Raw genomic sequence first — 17,362 nt, forward strand, 5'->3', positions numbered from 1 at the left:
TTGTCCATTCCCAGCTTCTGAGAATATATATGCAAGTGGTTGAGAGGATGAATTTTTGTTCCCTTTGATTTACACCCTACCTATAGACCCTCACATTTGATTCCTCAGACCCTCCTTTTCTGCACCCCATGATTTTATATTCTGTGGTCCATGTGAAAATGAAATGGGGAGGAGAGCTGGATGGTTTAACCTAAGTATATTTCAAAAACCTGACTTCAAAATGTTATGAGAAAAGATATCTCATCTAAGAAAGGAAATATTTTCATTATTACCACAATGGTAAGTGTAAACTTTTTTTTTTTTTAAATAAAAGATATTTGTTCAAAGATACACAGTCTTTGCAGCAACCCAATCTAGGCAGAATGTTGACATGAATTTTAAGATAAATCTGTTTTAAGGAAGCAAAATGATCCTTCTGCAAGACTAAAATACATACATTACACTTTAGGTTCAAACAGAACTGGAGGCTATAAGTACTCACCAACAGTTTCAAACATAAGCTCATTTCTCTTCCTGTTTATTGTTTGTTTCACTGATTGATTTGTTCACCTCATACAAACGGGCCAAAATACAGAATATTCATGCAATAGGTTATTGTGACTCATATGCATCACTTCTGTCCTTAACTCATACTGCTAAAATGGCGAGGGTGTGTATGTGTGAGAGAGAGAATCCTATATGTAGAACTCTACATTTCATCTCTGCAGCATAAGATGGCAGATACCATCATCCTCTCTCTTCTCGAACAGCTTCAGCCAGATATTTTGTGGCTGGCTTCATATTTTTCAACCAGCCACCAATAAAACATGGCCTGTTGAACAGCGGAAACTTGCACGAGGAAGCCAGAGGGCAAGAAGTGCCCTCTAGTGGAACATGGATTTTGTCAATAGCTCAGTCACATATTCAGAGGTGTTCCAGGTCAGTAATTGAATACAAGTTCTCTGTCTAGTTGTTGCTTGGCAAGTACCTGTCCCAGAACCTCATCTTGACAGTTGAGAGTAATTGCAGCATCCTCAATAATAAAAGTAGTCCGTTGTAACACACTGGCTTAGTATATCTGTGTGTGCCCAGCAACGCTAGGAGCTTGACATAGTCGGTAGTTCATGTGGCAGGAGCAAGTGTATATGGAGTTGAAGGTCTCCAATTCTGTCTTTCCTAATAAGGCTGATGTTTCTATGTACATGTCCATGCAGCAGTTTCCTTAGTTAAGTGTTACTCCCTCTAAGTCAAAAGAGAGGGTATAATGAGAAAGGTTTGCTGAGCTACTGGCATGCTGCATCGATTATGTGCTTAGAGGACCTCCATTCCAAGGTGTTCACAATATGGCCTCATTATAAGTGTTGCATTTTTGAAAGGAGATGGAATTACAAAAGACTGTTATCCCCTTTCAGGAGTCTGTCCGGCTTACTTTTTCACATATATATTATAAAGAGTTACTTGAGGCAATCGTAGTAACCTAATTTATGATTTGCATCAAACAGAGTAAGAAAATGGACTGTGAATATTTTGTAGTTACTAAGAATAGTTGACTGTTGAGTGAAGCATGAACTTCCAAAATAGAGAACAAGTAAAATGACTTTAAAGAATTTCCCCCACCATTTGTATTTGAAAGCACACATTACTTGGGATTAGCAATGTTATGTCATTCATAAGTAGTATACTGTAACTGGATTCAGTTAAAGTGACCTGCTTCTAAATATTAAACTGAACTTCATATTTAATTACTGTATGTGCTAAAGTTAAGCTAGAACACAGGAGGGAATATATTAAAAATTCCAGACACATGCAATAAATGGCAATATTCACATTTGCTGCTTTACATGAGAAATATATTTTCTTCCTCATTCTAAATTGAAGTAACACCAAATAATGTAGAACACCTGTATCAAAATAAAGAAACAGACGCTATTTAATCTTAACCATTTAATTCTGTCACACGGTTTGTATAATGTAACTTTTTACAGCATACTATGTAACAAAACAGGTCATTTAAAGACAGTACAGTAATTAGTATTAAAGATAAAATGCCACTGCAGCTATGTTAATTACTACAGTACCGATGTGCTATAGATATAAAACATAATTGTCAAGCTTTTAATTTTAAATTGAAGTGCAACAAAGCATACCATTGCTACACTTCCTTCTAATTAATATTAATGTTGTTTAAATGTACTATTTGCATTGCTGCAGAATGTTAGTAAGTCAGCCTCAGTTCAATTCTGCACTCAAATAAATGTTTCTCCCTACAATAGCATAAATTAAAGGATATTCTTACTCTATTTTTCATATAGTTACTAATTTTACAGCATATTTTTATTTAAAATGAAAAACTTTTCTACACTAAATTTATTTTCCTTCCATTGTACATTATCTGGGTTGTAATTTTAGGATCACTTTTGTCGATATTTTACTTGCAAAGATTCCCAGCATTGCTCAGGTCCTTAAGGAGGGGGCGGGGGATGTGAGGGTACAGGAATCAGGGTTGGAGTAAGAAGGGGCTCTGGGCAGGAGACTTTGTGTGTATAAGGATGGAGAATGAGGGGGGCAAAGCTTCCCTTCCCCCAAGATTCATACCAGAGCTGTTTGCTCTTTACCTTCCTGTCCCTGTCAGGGAGTAAGGCAAAGTTCACTGCTTGTCTGACCTGTGCACTCCTCAGCAAGAGCAAAGAATGCAGTAAACTGAGCACTTCCCTTGCTCCCTGATGAAGGGGAACAGTCAGCATTTTCCCCATACGGATCGGGGTGGGGGAAGATTCAGTCCCTCCCCTCACACTCCCTAAAGGGCGCCTGGGGGGTGAGAGGCTGAGGGCTGTCCCGGATCAGGGACACACTCCCAGCCAGTCCTTTTCACCAGCCAGGTGATTCAATCTTTTTCTGTATGGTTTCACAAGAAGCAATCCCATTCCAGGCACATCCCATTTTCCTGGAACAGCCAAACACTTGCCTTGCTTCAAGTTAAGATAAGAGGAAGTAGTATACCAAATTTGGTGGTCCTAGCTCTTACTATTTAGGAGGAGTTCTTGAACAGACATACAGACAAACTCTCTCAAATATAGGATTGTGTAGCACTTTAAAGACTAACAAGATGGTTTATTAGATGATGAGCTTTCGTGGGCCAGACCCACTTCCTCAGATCAAATAGTGGAAGAAAATAGTCTCAACCATATATACCAAAGGATACAATTTTAAAAAATGAACACATATGAAAAGGACAAATCAAATTTCAGAACAGAAGGAGGACGCGGGGGGAGGGGGAAGGTAAATGTCTGAGAGCTAATGATATTAGAGGTGATAATTGGGGAAGCTATCTTTGTAATGGGTAAGATAACTAGACCCCGGCGTAAAGTGTCGAATTTAGCATGAATAACAGTTCAGAGGATTCTCTTTGAAGTGCAGTCTTAAAAGCCTTTTGAAGCAGGATGCAGGTAATTAAGTCATTGAGACAATGTCCTTTCTGGTTGAAATGGCAAGAAACTGTTTTTTCTTTGTGATCCTGTCTAATATCTGTTTTGTGGGCATTGATCCTTTGGCGAAGTGTCTGAGACGTTTGTCCAATGTACATAGCAGACGGACACTTTCGGCACATGATAGCATAGATTATATTTCTGGATGCGCAGGAATATGTATTCTTGATCTGATAACTCACTTGGTTAGGTCCAATAATGGTATCAGCAGAGTGAATATGTGGACAAAGCTGGCAACGGGGTTTGTTGCAAGAGAAGAAGAAAATCAGCACAACGGTTCTAAATCCTGCTGGAAAGGGATAACAAGTGGAGTTCCTCAAGGGTCTGTTTTGGGACCCGTACTGTTCAATATCTTCATCAATGATGTAGATATTGGGATAGAGAGTACGCTAATTAAGTTTGCAGATGATACAAAACTGGGTGGGGTTGCAACTTCTTTGGAGGATAGGGACATAATTCAAAATGACCTTAGCAAGTTAGAGAAATGGTCAGAGGTAAACAGGATGAGGTTTAATAAAGAGAAATGCAAAGTGCTCCACTTAGGAAGGAACAATCAGTTCCATACATACAAGATGGGAAGCGACTGTCTAGGAAGGAGCATGGCGGAAAGGGATCTAGGGGTCATAGTGGACCACAAGTTGAATATGAGTCAACAGTGTGATGCTGTTGCAAAAAAAGCAAATATGATTCTAGGTTGTATCAACAGGTGTGTTGTAAGCAAAACTCGTGAAGTCATTCTGCCTCTCTACTCTGCACTAGTTAGGCCTCAGCTGGAGTACTGTGTCCAGTTCTGGGCGCCACATTTCAAGAAAGATGTGGAGAAATTGGAAAGGGTACAGAGAAGAGGAACAAGAATGATTAAAGGTTTAGAGAACATGACCTATGAAGCCAGGCTTCATGAACTGGGCTTGTTTAGTTTGGAAAAAAGAAGATTAAGGGGGGACATGATAGCGGTTTTCAAATATCTAAAAGGGTGTCACAAGGAGGAAGGAGAAAATTTGTTCCTCTTGGTTTCTGAGGACAGGACAAGGAGTAATGGGCTTAAAGTGCAGCAGGGGAGGTTTAGATTGGACATTAGGAAAAAATTCCTAACTGTCAGGGTGGTCAAATATTGGAATAAATTGCCAAGGGAGGTGGTGGAATCTCCCTCTCTGGAGATATTTAAGAACAGGTTAGATAGACATCTGTCAGGGATGGTGTAGACGGAGCTTGGTCCTGCCTTGAGGGCGGGGGGCTGGACTCGATGACCTCTCGAGGTCCCTTTCAGTCCTATTATTCTATGATTCTATGATATATACCAAATTTATACAATCAAAAAAACGAATGCATGTGAAATTGACAAATCAAATTTTAGAACAGAGGGGGGGGTGAGGGAGGAAGGATAGTTTCTGTGAGGTAATGACATTAGGGGTTATAATTGGGGAAGCCCCCAACTTAAACCCGTCCAACGCATTATCAATAAACTACAACCTATACTGGAACAGGATACTACACTCCGAGAGGCTCTGGGAGACAGACCCATAGTCTCCTATAGACAACCACCTACCCTCAGGATGATTCTTACCAACAACCACAGGACATATCACACTAATACCAACCCTGGAACTTTCCTTTGCAACAAACCCTGGTGCCAGCTTTGTCCACATATTTATTCTGCTGACACCATTATTGGACCTAACCATGCCTGTTACAAGATCAAGAACACACATTCCTGTTCATCAAGAAATATAATTTATGCCCTCATGTGCCTAAAGTGTCCGTCTGCTATGTACATTGGACAAACGTCTCAGACACTTCTCCAAAGAATAAATGCACACAAAACAGACATAAGACTCTCACAGAGAGAAAGCTGTTGCTTGCCATTTCAGCCAGACTGATCATTCCCTCAATTACCTTAAAACATGCATATTGTTTCAAAGAGACTTTAACTCCAGACTTCAACGAGAAGCTTCAGAATTGTCATTCATGCTTAAATTTGACACTTTATGTATGGGTTTAAACAAAGACTCTAATTATCTCACCCATTACAAAGATAGCTTCCCCAATTATCACCCCTAATGTCATTACCTCACAGAAACTTCCCCTATTATCACCCCTATGTCATTACCTCACAGAAACTAACCTTCCCCCCTCATCCCCACTCTGTTCTAAAATTTGATTTGTCAATTTCACATGCGTTCGTTTCTTTGATTGTATCAGTTTGGTATATATGGTTGTGCCGATTTTTCTTCCACATATTGATCTGAGGAAGTGGGTCTGGCCCACAAAAGCTCATCACCTAATAAACCATCTTGTTAGTCTTTAAAGTGCTACATAGTTCTGTATTTTGTTTCTCTCAAATATATGCAGGTTGAACCTCTCTAGTCCGGCACACTCTGGTCTGGCAACATCCATAGTCTGACATGATTTTAGTTAGCAGGATGTCCACTTATCATGGGTATGGCCAGGGTTCCTCTGGTCCCATAAAGTTTGTTTAAAGCCACCAGCCATGACTCTCTGTTTTCTGTATTGTTATTTAGCTCTAATTTACCTCTAAATGTCTTCTAAGAGCCCAGTAAACAGTGGAAATGTTAGTAATACTGCTAGACAATGTTGACCTCCTGAAGGTGCCAGACTAGAGAGGTTCAACCTGTAGTAGATTTTACAAGCAAAGCATATTTTGCATTCTTTTTTTTTTTTTTTTTAATAAAGATCAGTTATAAAAGATGGGCCATAGAACTCACAAAAGGTTAATTTTGTATCATTGTGACTAATGCATCTGGGAAATAAAATACAGTACATTCTTGTGAAAAGTGAAAGCCTTATAACAGATCAATGCAGTTTTTACCATTGATTCCAACGGGAGCTGAAGGCTTCTATCTACATTTTATATTTCTGCTTTTGTAGCATCTGTGCTTTGAGACAAATTTTCTTATAAATATTTCAGTATGAAAAAAATGAGTTAAATTTCTGATTTGTTTAAATATATTGTGAATTATTTATGCATCAGCTGAAATGTTCCCCTTTCCCAGTACAGAAATTCTGTAATGAAGTCATTATTCAGATCTCACAAAGAATATTTTCTCATGTATACTTATTTAGAGGTATAATAATCATATTCATTGTGTTAACCACATGCCTGAGGCTAAAATATGTACATAAGGATTTAGCAAAATATTTGAATATAAAGTATAATATTTAAAAGTGGAACTTGAAATACACCCTTCAGTTGGGTATTTCATCTCTTAGCTTTTTAAAGGTTTATGGTTGGATTGTTCTGAAGGTGTTAAAGGAGCAAAAGCTCGAAGTCTGCAACATTATTTTCTAGGACTTTCTACTGGTTTGGGGAAAACGTCTTCATTTTATATTGTTTATTCATTTTGTTTAGGTCAGTGGGACAATGTATAATACGGGGAGACATGTTTCTCTACGATTAGACAAAGAGCATTTGGTGAACATCTCTGGAGGGCCCATGACATACAGTCACCGCTTGGAAGAGATCCGGTTACACTTTGGAAGTGAAGATAGCCAAGGATCAGAACATCTACTTAATGGACAAGCTTTTTCTGGGGAGGTAGGTCAATGTACTTGAAGTTTAAAATGAACCAGTATGAAATACTTGCTCTCCATTTATAAGAGTTCTAATTGCTGCTCATGAAAAGGGAAATATTTTAATGGTGCATTTTAATACATGTGTATCATTCAAGCACAGCATGCTCTCTGTTAGGTGGACGATGCAGTACGGGGATATGTGAGTAGATACACGCTACTCACATGTTGAATAAAAAAATTGCAGTTAGGAGGTTGGGCCTTAAGGCTGGGGTTTGCAAGGAGATTAAGAAAATCAGTGGTATAATTCTGCATTATTGACGTCAGTGTCAAAACTCCCAATATCTTAATAGGGCCTAGATTTCACCCTCGGTGCTTAAATCCCATTGAACTTCAACCTTTCTTAGGTTGGGATTTGCAAAGGAACTTTAATAGAATAGTAACAAGCTCTCCAAGAATATTCTAAAATTGTAGCACAATATTTTTCATTCTTTAAAACAGAGATTGATTGTTTCTAAGGAAATTCTACCTTTATTGTTTACCACTGTTAAATCTTTTCTACTGTACACTGTAACCCTGTGAAGACTATGTACATGGTTAACATTACACCTGGTGAATAGTCCTATTGATGTCACTGCTTCTGCTCAAGGGATGCAGAGTTAGCCCCACAAGTACATCTTTGCAGAGACCGGACCTGATTTATTATTTTGTCTCTATTAGTGGGCAAACAGATACTGTAAAATAGTGATCCTGGCATCTCATACATGGTTATCATTAGTCTCTCATAAATCCCATACATTTCTTAGACATCAATATCTTAGGCCTGGTCCACACTACATGGGAAGATTTAAGTAAGATACTCAACTCCAGCTATGTAAATTACATAGCTGGTGTCGACATATCTTACAGTACATTTCCACGCCGTCCACACAGCAGCAGGCCGATAGGAGCAAATGCTCCCATTGACTTCTTTTAATCCTCATGAGGAGCAGGTTTACCAGCATCAATGGGAGCACCCTTTGAGTTCCATCTAGTGGGTCTATACTATATTGGTGAAATCGAACCCCAGACGATTGACTGAGGCAGGGTTGATCTTCCATGTAGTGTAGACATGCCCTTAGTATCTACAATAGCTGTATCAATGCTACTTTACTACTGTAAGGTCTTCCATGTGTCTCCTGCCAATGGAAAAGAGCTCTCTGGTTTGTGTAATTAAACCACTCACAGTGAGCGATGGTTATGCATCTCCTGTCCACTTATTACTGTCCACACCAGTGCTTCTGTTAATGTAACTTATGTTGGTCAGCCGGGTGTTTTTTCACACCCCCAAATGACAAAAGTGCTAGCATAGACAATGCCTTAGTTGGTTTCGAGCAAATTTTTGGAATACATGGTGATGCCTACAGACGATGGACCGGCCTGAGCTCTAAAGGAGCAATTTTCAGCTGCTTTGTACACAGAAAGAATGGGAAAGTTTTATTCTTCCATCCATACTTTGTGCTGTATCTAGTGGCTCTGGAACAGGAGGGGATGGGCCATAGTCTCATTGCTTTTTATCAGGCTGTAGTGGTGACAGACAGGAAGGAGGAGAGGAACAAGCAGGAGTTTGGGGAGAGAGGGCTGTCCCCTCTCATTTTAGGAAATTTAGCAGCTCCTGCTTATACCCATTACCCATTAGCTTGATTTCTGTCTGTGAAGCACCTTGCATATCTGGCATTCTACAGATTCCTAAGTAAATAATTGAAATAATGCTTCAGAAGAACTACATCTCACTATAGGTATATTACAGTTACCTTCAAAGGCATCTCAAATACCCTGTTGTCATTCTTTTAGAAGACCAAAAGAAATTGTTTCCAGCAACAAAGCACTTATTTATTTTGTTGAAGATGAATAATCACATTACCATCTGTACCATCTATCACAGACTCTGGTGATGAGTCAATTAATGCATGGCATTTTCTTTGGCATTGTGCAACAACAGTTATCTGAAGAGCAGCAGATTAATTGCAGGGTTGTCAAACGATGTTATTATAATTGATGATAATCATTTGCTTTGTTTGATAAAGCTACGTAGATGTATAATATAGTCAGTGGCAGTGTTTTCATAAAATTACTCATGTCTTACATAACTAACTACTGGATGCCTTGTTTTTCTGTGATAGATGGACATGTATGTTGAATCCAATGTTTAACTCATAAGTGAACATTGAGTGTTTTAATAAATATGGCCTTGCTTTGATTTTGCTAATCGCATCTAAGTAGTAAAAACAATATTCAATATAAAGTAGGTTGCTGAAACAAGAAACACAGCCCTGTACTCGATTTGGCATATCAGTATTGTTTCAGAAAGTCATCGGAGAGATTGATGGATTAGAAATATATCGGCCATAAATTATTTGTTTGGAAGGAAAAGTCACACAGAGTATAGATTGAGATGAAAGGTGAGAATGTATAGCACTGCAGCCCAAAATTTAATACCATGCAGCAAAAGCAAAAAAAGGGGGGGGGAGAGAGGAGGGTGGTAAAAAAAATTCAACAGCATCTTTGACAAAATAAGAGAGCTGAAGGAGAGAGTACAGCTGACAGACGAGAGAAGGAAAGTAAATTAAGTGGGACTTGGGGGATGGAGCAGTTAGAGACAGAGAGAACCAACAAATAAAGAGCACTGCTGACATGTTAAAAAAGAAACAACCAGCACTAACGAGTCTGAGTACCAGAAAACAAGAAGTGAAATGGAGAGAGGTGAAGCAAAAGGGCACAAAAAGAATAGCCAGAGCTCCAGAACTTTTTTTTTAATGCTCTAAAACAGTCCTGATATGTCTGTCTTAATACATAGGTCACCATTAAAGCCAGTAGTTGCCAATGGATACAACACCTATTTTCTGAAGAAAACTATTGGCAAAAGTGATGACCGCTCTCAGTCATTATTAACGACAGGAAAGACAATCAGGAATTAAACATGGGGCTGAATCTGTAAAGATTTGGAGTTGGTGCTTTGCTTGGACTTGGACCTCTCTTGTATAAAATATCTATTATTGCGTAGCTGACTCTCATTCCCACATACTATACCCTACCCATAATACACAAGAGAGGGCCAAATCTACCTAGTTATATAGAGTTGGTACAACTTCTCAGCAAAGGACCATCTGAATTTGACCCGGAGTGTAAACTTGCATCCAACAAGTTTCACTTATAACAGCAGAGTAATCTTAGATAAGCTCTCAGGACTAGGAAGAGATACTTAAAAGGTTTACAATTCCCAGCAGTGATACTACGGAAATACACTCTAGTTAATTTCCAGCTAACTTTCAGGGGTTACATATGCTTTCAGGCCTTCTACTTCCCATAGCTGTCATGATAGTGATGGGATAATATGGGTCAAAGGAGAAGTGTAAGTAGAAAATGCACTTCTTAGCTGATGTGTTTTGGGAATATTCTAAGAGAAAATAAATGCAAGCCTAGAACCAGATCATCAAGAGCATTAATCCATTGTGTCCGAATGCAAGCCCAGTGAAATCATCAAGACTCCTCAGAGAATCAAGGTGCAGCACTGAAGCCAGAAATGTTACGTTGGAGCCCATATGAAGGAAATAACTGTTTGCCATGAATTTCAAGCCCCCTTTACACCAGGTCAACAAATACATTATGAGCATCTTTCCAACCACTGGACTAGCAGTGCTGGTAGTTGTGATGGGGATCCATTTGCCTGGATAGCCTATTCTGTCAGGGAACTGATAAAAGTTATTCTGGTAAAAGGACTCTTGCTAGTATAAACTGTCTCTGTGCTGGGAGCATACACCAGCATAGTTATAGTAGCAAACCTTTCAAGTTATGTTAAGAGGAGGTCTTCTCCTGTCAACATAACTATCAGCTCTTGGGGAAGGGAAGTACCTACACAAGGCAACATTGGAGAGCAATAGTGGTGCAGCTGTGCTCCTGCAGCCTTTTAAGTATAGACAAACCCCAATGTGCTGAGCTGATTGAGCTCCCGCTGAATTTGGCATGAGGGTGCTTTACATCTCCGAAAAAAATCAGACCCTACGGGTGTGTCCACACTACAGGGAAAAAAAGGTGTTCATACCCCGTGGTCCAAACACATCTATTTTTCTAGTGAAGACAATGTAATTGCGCAAATACTTAGGACAAGCTTGACAACAATAGGGTGGTACAGGTTGAACCTCTATAAACCGGGACTCTCTGGTCCAGCAACATTCATGGTCCAGCAGGACCACAGTGGTTCCAGGATCAGAGAGTCCTCGCATGCTGTGGGGAAGGGAGGGGGCAGCACAATGCAGCTGCTCTGCCCGGGCAGGCAGGGAGCCTAGCACGCGGCCTTGCTGGGCTGCGGAGGGGGCAGGGCAGGTGTCTGGCACACAGTTCATCTGGGCTGCTTGGGGTGGGCCAGACGCCAGGAAGCCTGGCACACAATTAATTTGGGCTGCCAGGGAGGGGTGGGGAGGGAGGAGCTGGGAAGCCCAGTAGGGTGGCAGGGCAGGAAGTGGAGCCAGCAGCAGGGGGGTCTGTAAATGACCTCCCCTGCTCCAGCAAAATCTCTCATCTGGGACCAGTCAGGTCCCAAGGATGCTGGACCAGGGAGGTCCAACCTGTACAAAATTAAATGAAAAAAAATGAATGGGGATGCCTATCTCCTAGACCTGGAAGGGACCTGAAAGGTCATCCAGTCCAGTCCCCTGCCTTCACAGCAGGACCAAGTACCATCCCTGACAGATTTTGTTCCAGATCCCTAAATGGCCTCCTGAAGGATTGAACTCACAACCCCGGGATTTAGCAATCCAATGCTCAAACCACTGAGCTATCCTGCTCCCCATTGTGAAGACCTAAACCACTACAGGCACTCCCCAAGTTACAAACATCCAACTTACGAACATCTGCGCCGACAAAATCAGCCTCAGGGAAGCAAGCAAGAGGCACGGGTGTTGGCGAGCAGCACAAATGCTGACTAGAGGATTCCGAAATGGGAGTGGGAGTCACACAGCCAATGGCTGGAGAGAAATGGCTGCAACCTCCTCCCTGCTCCTTTGGAGTCCTCCGGGCTGCGTTCGTGCTGCTCGCCGCCTTCTGGTGTGCGGGGGCTGGGTGCAGCACATGGAGAGAGTGGGGGAGAGAATGTCAGGGTAGAAGCCGGCACAGAGCACGCAAGGGAGGGGTGGTAGTTGCTGGGAGATACCCAGAAGTCCCCTTCAGAATCTCCATCTACCACCTCCTCGCCTCAAGCACAAGGATTCCAGGTTAAATAAAAAACTTTCTACAATTTCTCATTGCAAATATACAGTATTTCACCTACATTATGGGTTAAATAGGCTTTTGTGGGCTAGACTGGGAACCTAATTGCCATTTACAACTTTGTTTCTATGGGAAAATGTGTTTTGAGTTCCAAACCACCAACTTACAAACTTTTGTAACACAACCTGTTCGTAAGTCGGGGACTTCCTGTGATGCCAAACTATTTAAAAATGTATCAGGGTGCTGCACCTCCTGCTCGCTACGCTCGCCAACCCCCTCTGTCTGCCACAGTGGGATTGTGGCCTCCCCTCCTACTCATGTTACAGCAGAAGGTAGGCAGCCACCAGCCCTTCCTGCAACCAGATGGGGGCCTGGGACAGGACGCTGTGGCCAGATGGTGGGAGGGGGCAGAAGCAGGCTGGGGGAAGGATGCCTGGCCAGGAGGAGGGAAGAGGGCAGGAGCAGGCTGGGGATGTGGGGGGAAGGAGTGCTGGGGGTGTAAGGTTTAGTTGGAGAGGCACTTGTTTTGCACAGAGTGGTGTGCCACTCCCAGGCACTGGAGGTTTTTGCATTGTACTTCACCCAGTAGAGTACAATATTAATATATCAACAAAACGAAGGTTGGGGGGAGTATTGAGTGGGAAAGAGTCTCTATTTTATCATCAGTTTTAAGATGTGGAAGATAGATATGTTTGTTTTATATTCTAGTTTTAGGGCTTTTGTAAAACCGTGCAGGGTTGGATTTTTTCTCCTGTGGAACTCAAGCTAGTAATTTTTTTTTGGAGATATGGTTCTCTTTCGTTTCCAGTTTAAGAAGTTAAGCTCTAGGTTAATTAGTTTCTGGATGTTTGGGGGAGTGTAAGAAAGGAGTTGTGTCTGTTTTTCAAGGTGAAATACTTAACTGTGTAAGGAATGCTCCCCAGAATCTCAGACCTTTGAGTAAGATCAGAAATGTGCTGCCAGCCGCCATGGAGACGCAGGTTGGTGTGCTAACCCTTGGTAGGAAGTTGCGCTGTTGCACCTCTCACTAGACAATTAGGGGCTAGCTTTAACTATCACTTATGCCTGTGACCATTTTCTTCCCCTTTGAAAAACAGATGCCACGTAGGGATGCCAGGTGTCTGGTATTGACCCGGACAGTCCGGTATTTTCACCTCCTCTCTGGTAAAAAAAATTCAAAAAATACCGGACACCTAAAATGTCCGTTATTTTCTGATTTTTTTTTCCCCAGCCAGGAGGTGAAAACACTGGACACCTGGCTACCCTAGTGCCCGGGCCCAGCCCCCGGCCTCCCTCCTCCAGGCCCCAACACCCCCCTCCGCCCCCCCTCCGCCCCGACCCTATGCTTACCTGGTTCTGCAGGGAAGCTAAGTTCTGGCTTGAACAAGAACACAAAATGGCCTCCGGCAAAAATCCAAAAGACCAAGGGGAAGCAATGCCTTCCCTGGGTCTTAGTGCTCAACTGCTCCCCTGTTCCTATCCCTGTTCTATCTCTGCACTCACTCTGAAAGGAGCCATGCTGTTTTATTAGTTACTTTCTATTTTTTTGCTCAACATCTTCGGTCCCCCCCCCCTTTTTTTTTCAACAGAATTTTTTCCCCAGTGTTTTTTTTTGTGGGGGAGGGGATGTTCAGTATTTTTGGCAACCATCTGGCAACCCTAATGCCATGACTTAAGAAAACCTCACCTGATTAGTGAGCATGGTCTGAAGTGTTTTTCTGATAACGTAGTAAGTTGGGCTATCAGCCATGCTCTATGCAGTAAGGGCCGGATCCGCCCCCTTTAACGTCCCTGGGAATCTTTCCCTTCACTTTACTGAGTGTTGGACATCACATGGTATTAAGTGCGGAGAAAGATGTGAGGTGAAAGTGGAGCTGGTTTTGGGAGTGGAGGGTTCGAATAATGCTGATCACCCTGACTGTAGCCTTGACATGCTTAGAAGTCTTTATTGCCACCAAAGGCTATTTTCTTGCTATTTCAGGGCCCAATCCCTCAGTCCAAAGAGTTTTGCGTGCGTTAAACACTGCTGAGGACTATTCCAGTAAGCACATCCCTGCACTGCCGTCCCCAGCCAGAGGTGAGGGAAGGGAAGCAGCAGCGCATGCACTTCCCTGCAAGCTGGATCCGGCGCGGAGCCTTAGGACTTTCTCTCCTCTCCCCCCATAGGAAACTGGTGCTGGCGCTCTAATCTTGGGGCGGGCCACGAGTCTGGAGCACCGGGCCATGAGATCCAGAGCCCAGCAGCAGGCAGTGGTACCGGGACCTAGAGCTGTTGCTTGCCAAGGCCCCAGAGCGTAGCAAGGAACCGCTGTCACCCCCTGGCCCTCCTGCAGTGGAGTTGAGGGCCAGCAGGGAACCCAGGGTGTCCCCCGAGGCAGAGTGGGGAGAATACCGAGCCATGGCCTCCGCTTCTGGCTCTGCCAAGACTTGTGAGGGGTGATGCAGAGTGACGTGATGATGTCACACTGTCATCCTGCAGGAAAAAAAATTTTATGAAGAGAGATTAGGATCCAAACACCACTGTAGGATTTGTAATTTGTGGTCTAATTAGGTGATAAAGGAGAGAGAGGGAGTGAGCGAGCTACAGTAGTCTGGTTGCCTTTTAGCACCTAATTATCACTTCGTAGTGGACTCTGGGCAGATAATTGAACTGTAATGCTTAAAGATCTTCAAAACAGTGGAAGCTTTTAAAAATATATATAAAACTAGCAGATGTACCCAGCATTGTTCAGGTTTTTGAAGTAATATTTTTTTAAATAAATGAAAAATCAGCATGTTTTCTTTCAGTGATTGTATTTTTCAAAAATGAAGGAAACGGAAGCCTGAAGTGAGTGTTCAGAGGTGAGCAAGGGCAGGGTTGGTTGGCTTGGGGCAGAGAGTTGGGCGGTGTGGGGGGCTCGGCAAGGGAAGGGGGTGCAGAAGACAAGGCAGGTGGGATGTGCAGGACTCAGGCAGGTGCTCAGCATAGCGGGCTGGGACGTAAGAAGGGCTTACTGAGGCCGCCCGTGGCAGCAAGGGTGGCGCTGCTCTGGCAGCGACTCCTCCCAGATGGCAGGAGCAGCCTTCCCCCGATCTGCAGGCTGTCTGTGAGGAACAGGTTCCGGAGGCGGCTGCTCCCCCCTCCACGGGCCTCCATACGGTCTGCAGGATATCGGGGCAAGACTGCAAGGACTGCCGCCAGCCTGCTACACCTCCACCTCCCTGGGGCCTGCAGACTGGTGAGGTGGGGGCGATGCTCTGGGGGCTGCCCCCAGCCTCTAGCAGTGACTCCACAGTGAGCACACTGTCTGGGGGGAGAGCCAGGCTCTGGGATCTGTGCAGTCCTCTAGCAGCTCCTCCCCCTAGGAGCAGGCCGAGGCTGGCTGCGGCAGCTGGTGCCCCTGGCGGGACGTGCGATCGGCACCCTCGCCTGCAGGGCCATCAATGGACTGATGTCATCATCGGGTGCCCTGGGCGGCGCCCAAGTCCACCTATAGTCACGGGCCGTCCCTGCCTCCCCCTCACAGTATGTCGGGGGGACAGCCTCCGAGGACTGACCCTCTCCAACTAGCCCTCCATGGCCTGCAGGCTGTCTGTGGAGGCAAGCTCTGGGGACCTTCCACTCCTCCAGTGGACCCTCCTCTGTCCACAGCCTGAAGGCTGTCTGGAGGGGTGAGGCTCTGGGGGGCTGTCCCCTCTCCAGCAGCCACCCCTGTGATCTGCAGGCTTTCCACAGGGATGGCGGGCGGATGGAGGCAGGTTCTGATGGCGGAGCCCCAGCCCTGCTGGCCACTCTTTTGGTTCTGCATCTGTCTCCATTGGCCACTCTTAGTATCGCATCCCTCCTCTCTCTGCCCCCTTCCTTTCCATGTTATGGCAAACAGTCCCATTCCCTGCACTTCCTGATTTCTGAGCACAACCAAACCCTGACCTTGGTTTAAGTTAGGGTAAGAGGAAGCTGCATACCAGATTTGGTGGCTCTGGCTCTTACAGTTGAGGAGGGGTTCTTGAACAAACTCTCTCAGATGTACAAACAATGGGACTTGCAGACAGTCTAAGAAGTAGATCAAGGTAGCTATGTCACTCGGGTGTGAATATTTATGAATCCTAAGTACTATAGTTAGGTGTCTTACCCACCCACCCTCCCAGTCATGATACCAGTAGGTTGATAGGATTCTTCTTCCATCGACCTAGCTACATCCTCTTGGAGAGGAGGATTAACTAACTACAGCAATGGGGGGAAAACCTGTCCATGAAGAAAGCAGTACAGTGCCTAAGATGTCCTGCCATAGTGCAGACATGGCCCAAGTGACGTTGCAGACTAAAACCATGTGTACGCTATCATTTCTGTCAGTAAAACTTGCGTGTCTCAGGAGTGTGAAGAAAGTCCTTGCTCTTTGAGTTGATGTTACTACCGTTGTTGAATCCTTTCGTTGGCTCCCTTGTTCTCCTGCCTGTCACCACCATTCACCTGTCACCTGCACTGGTGGGTACAGGGGGAGAGTTTCACCACTTCCCCCAAGTCCCTCCCCTCTAAGCGATGTGGCTGGGAGCCGGGAACAGGGGGAGCAGAGTGGGCTAGAGGTAGTCACTCTGCTTCCTCTACCACCGGTGTGTGCAGGGACAAGACCAATCCTGCTGCCAGTGCCAGGTCCCCTTCTAATCCGCCAAACTTCCATGTGCCATGCAGGGCCCTGGGCAGTTGCCCCAAACTGCCCAATGAATGAGGTGGCTCTTCCCCTCTTGTTCGTTTTGTAACACCCTGTTAGACTTGCCAGACATCCATCCTGCTCCCAGTAGACAGGGAGGATTAGCATTATGTCTGTGACCTGCAGTGCTGCATGGTGGTAGCCGTGTATGTGTCTGTGTTGTTTCCCCATACTGCACCCATGCAAAATTATTCAGCACTTAGGTCTGCAGGCTATATAGGAATAACTAATACAATGGGTACAATACTATAAAAAAGTATAAAATATCCATAAATGTCATAACACACAACAATCTATATCCCAGTAAGATCCAACATTAAAGCTCTCTAAACGATGTGTTTGGCTTCCCAAATTTCTCTGGTTAATTTGCTTTGACATATCCATAAACATTTTTCCTAAAACACAGCGAAGCATCTGAGTAACACAGATTGAATTGTT

General features: G+C 43.7%; 1 protein-coding gene across 7 annotated transcripts in view; it reads left to right on the plus strand.

Annotated features, from left to right (window-relative positions):
• CA10 (carbonic anhydrase 10 (inactive)) overlaps positions 1–17,362 on the plus strand; it is a 437,425-nt gene that overhangs the window by 331,134 nt on the left and 88,929 nt on the right. For all 7 annotated transcript variants that reach the window (XM_089771875.1, XM_089771876.1, XM_089771874.1 and 4 more), the window contains one exon: positions 6,832–7,017. In XM_089771875.1, the coding sequence (XP_089628001.1) occupies positions 6,832–7,017 (186 nt within the window). The remainder of the gene's footprint in view (positions 1–6,831; positions 7,018–17,362) is intronic.

Source organism: Pelodiscus sinensis, chromosome 20 (genome assembly GCF_052426305.1).
Source record: "Pelodiscus sinensis isolate ZL-2025 chromosome 20, ASM5242630v1, whole genome shotgun sequence".
NCBI classification, from domain to species: Eukaryota; Metazoa; Chordata; order Testudines; family Trionychidae; genus Pelodiscus; species Pelodiscus sinensis.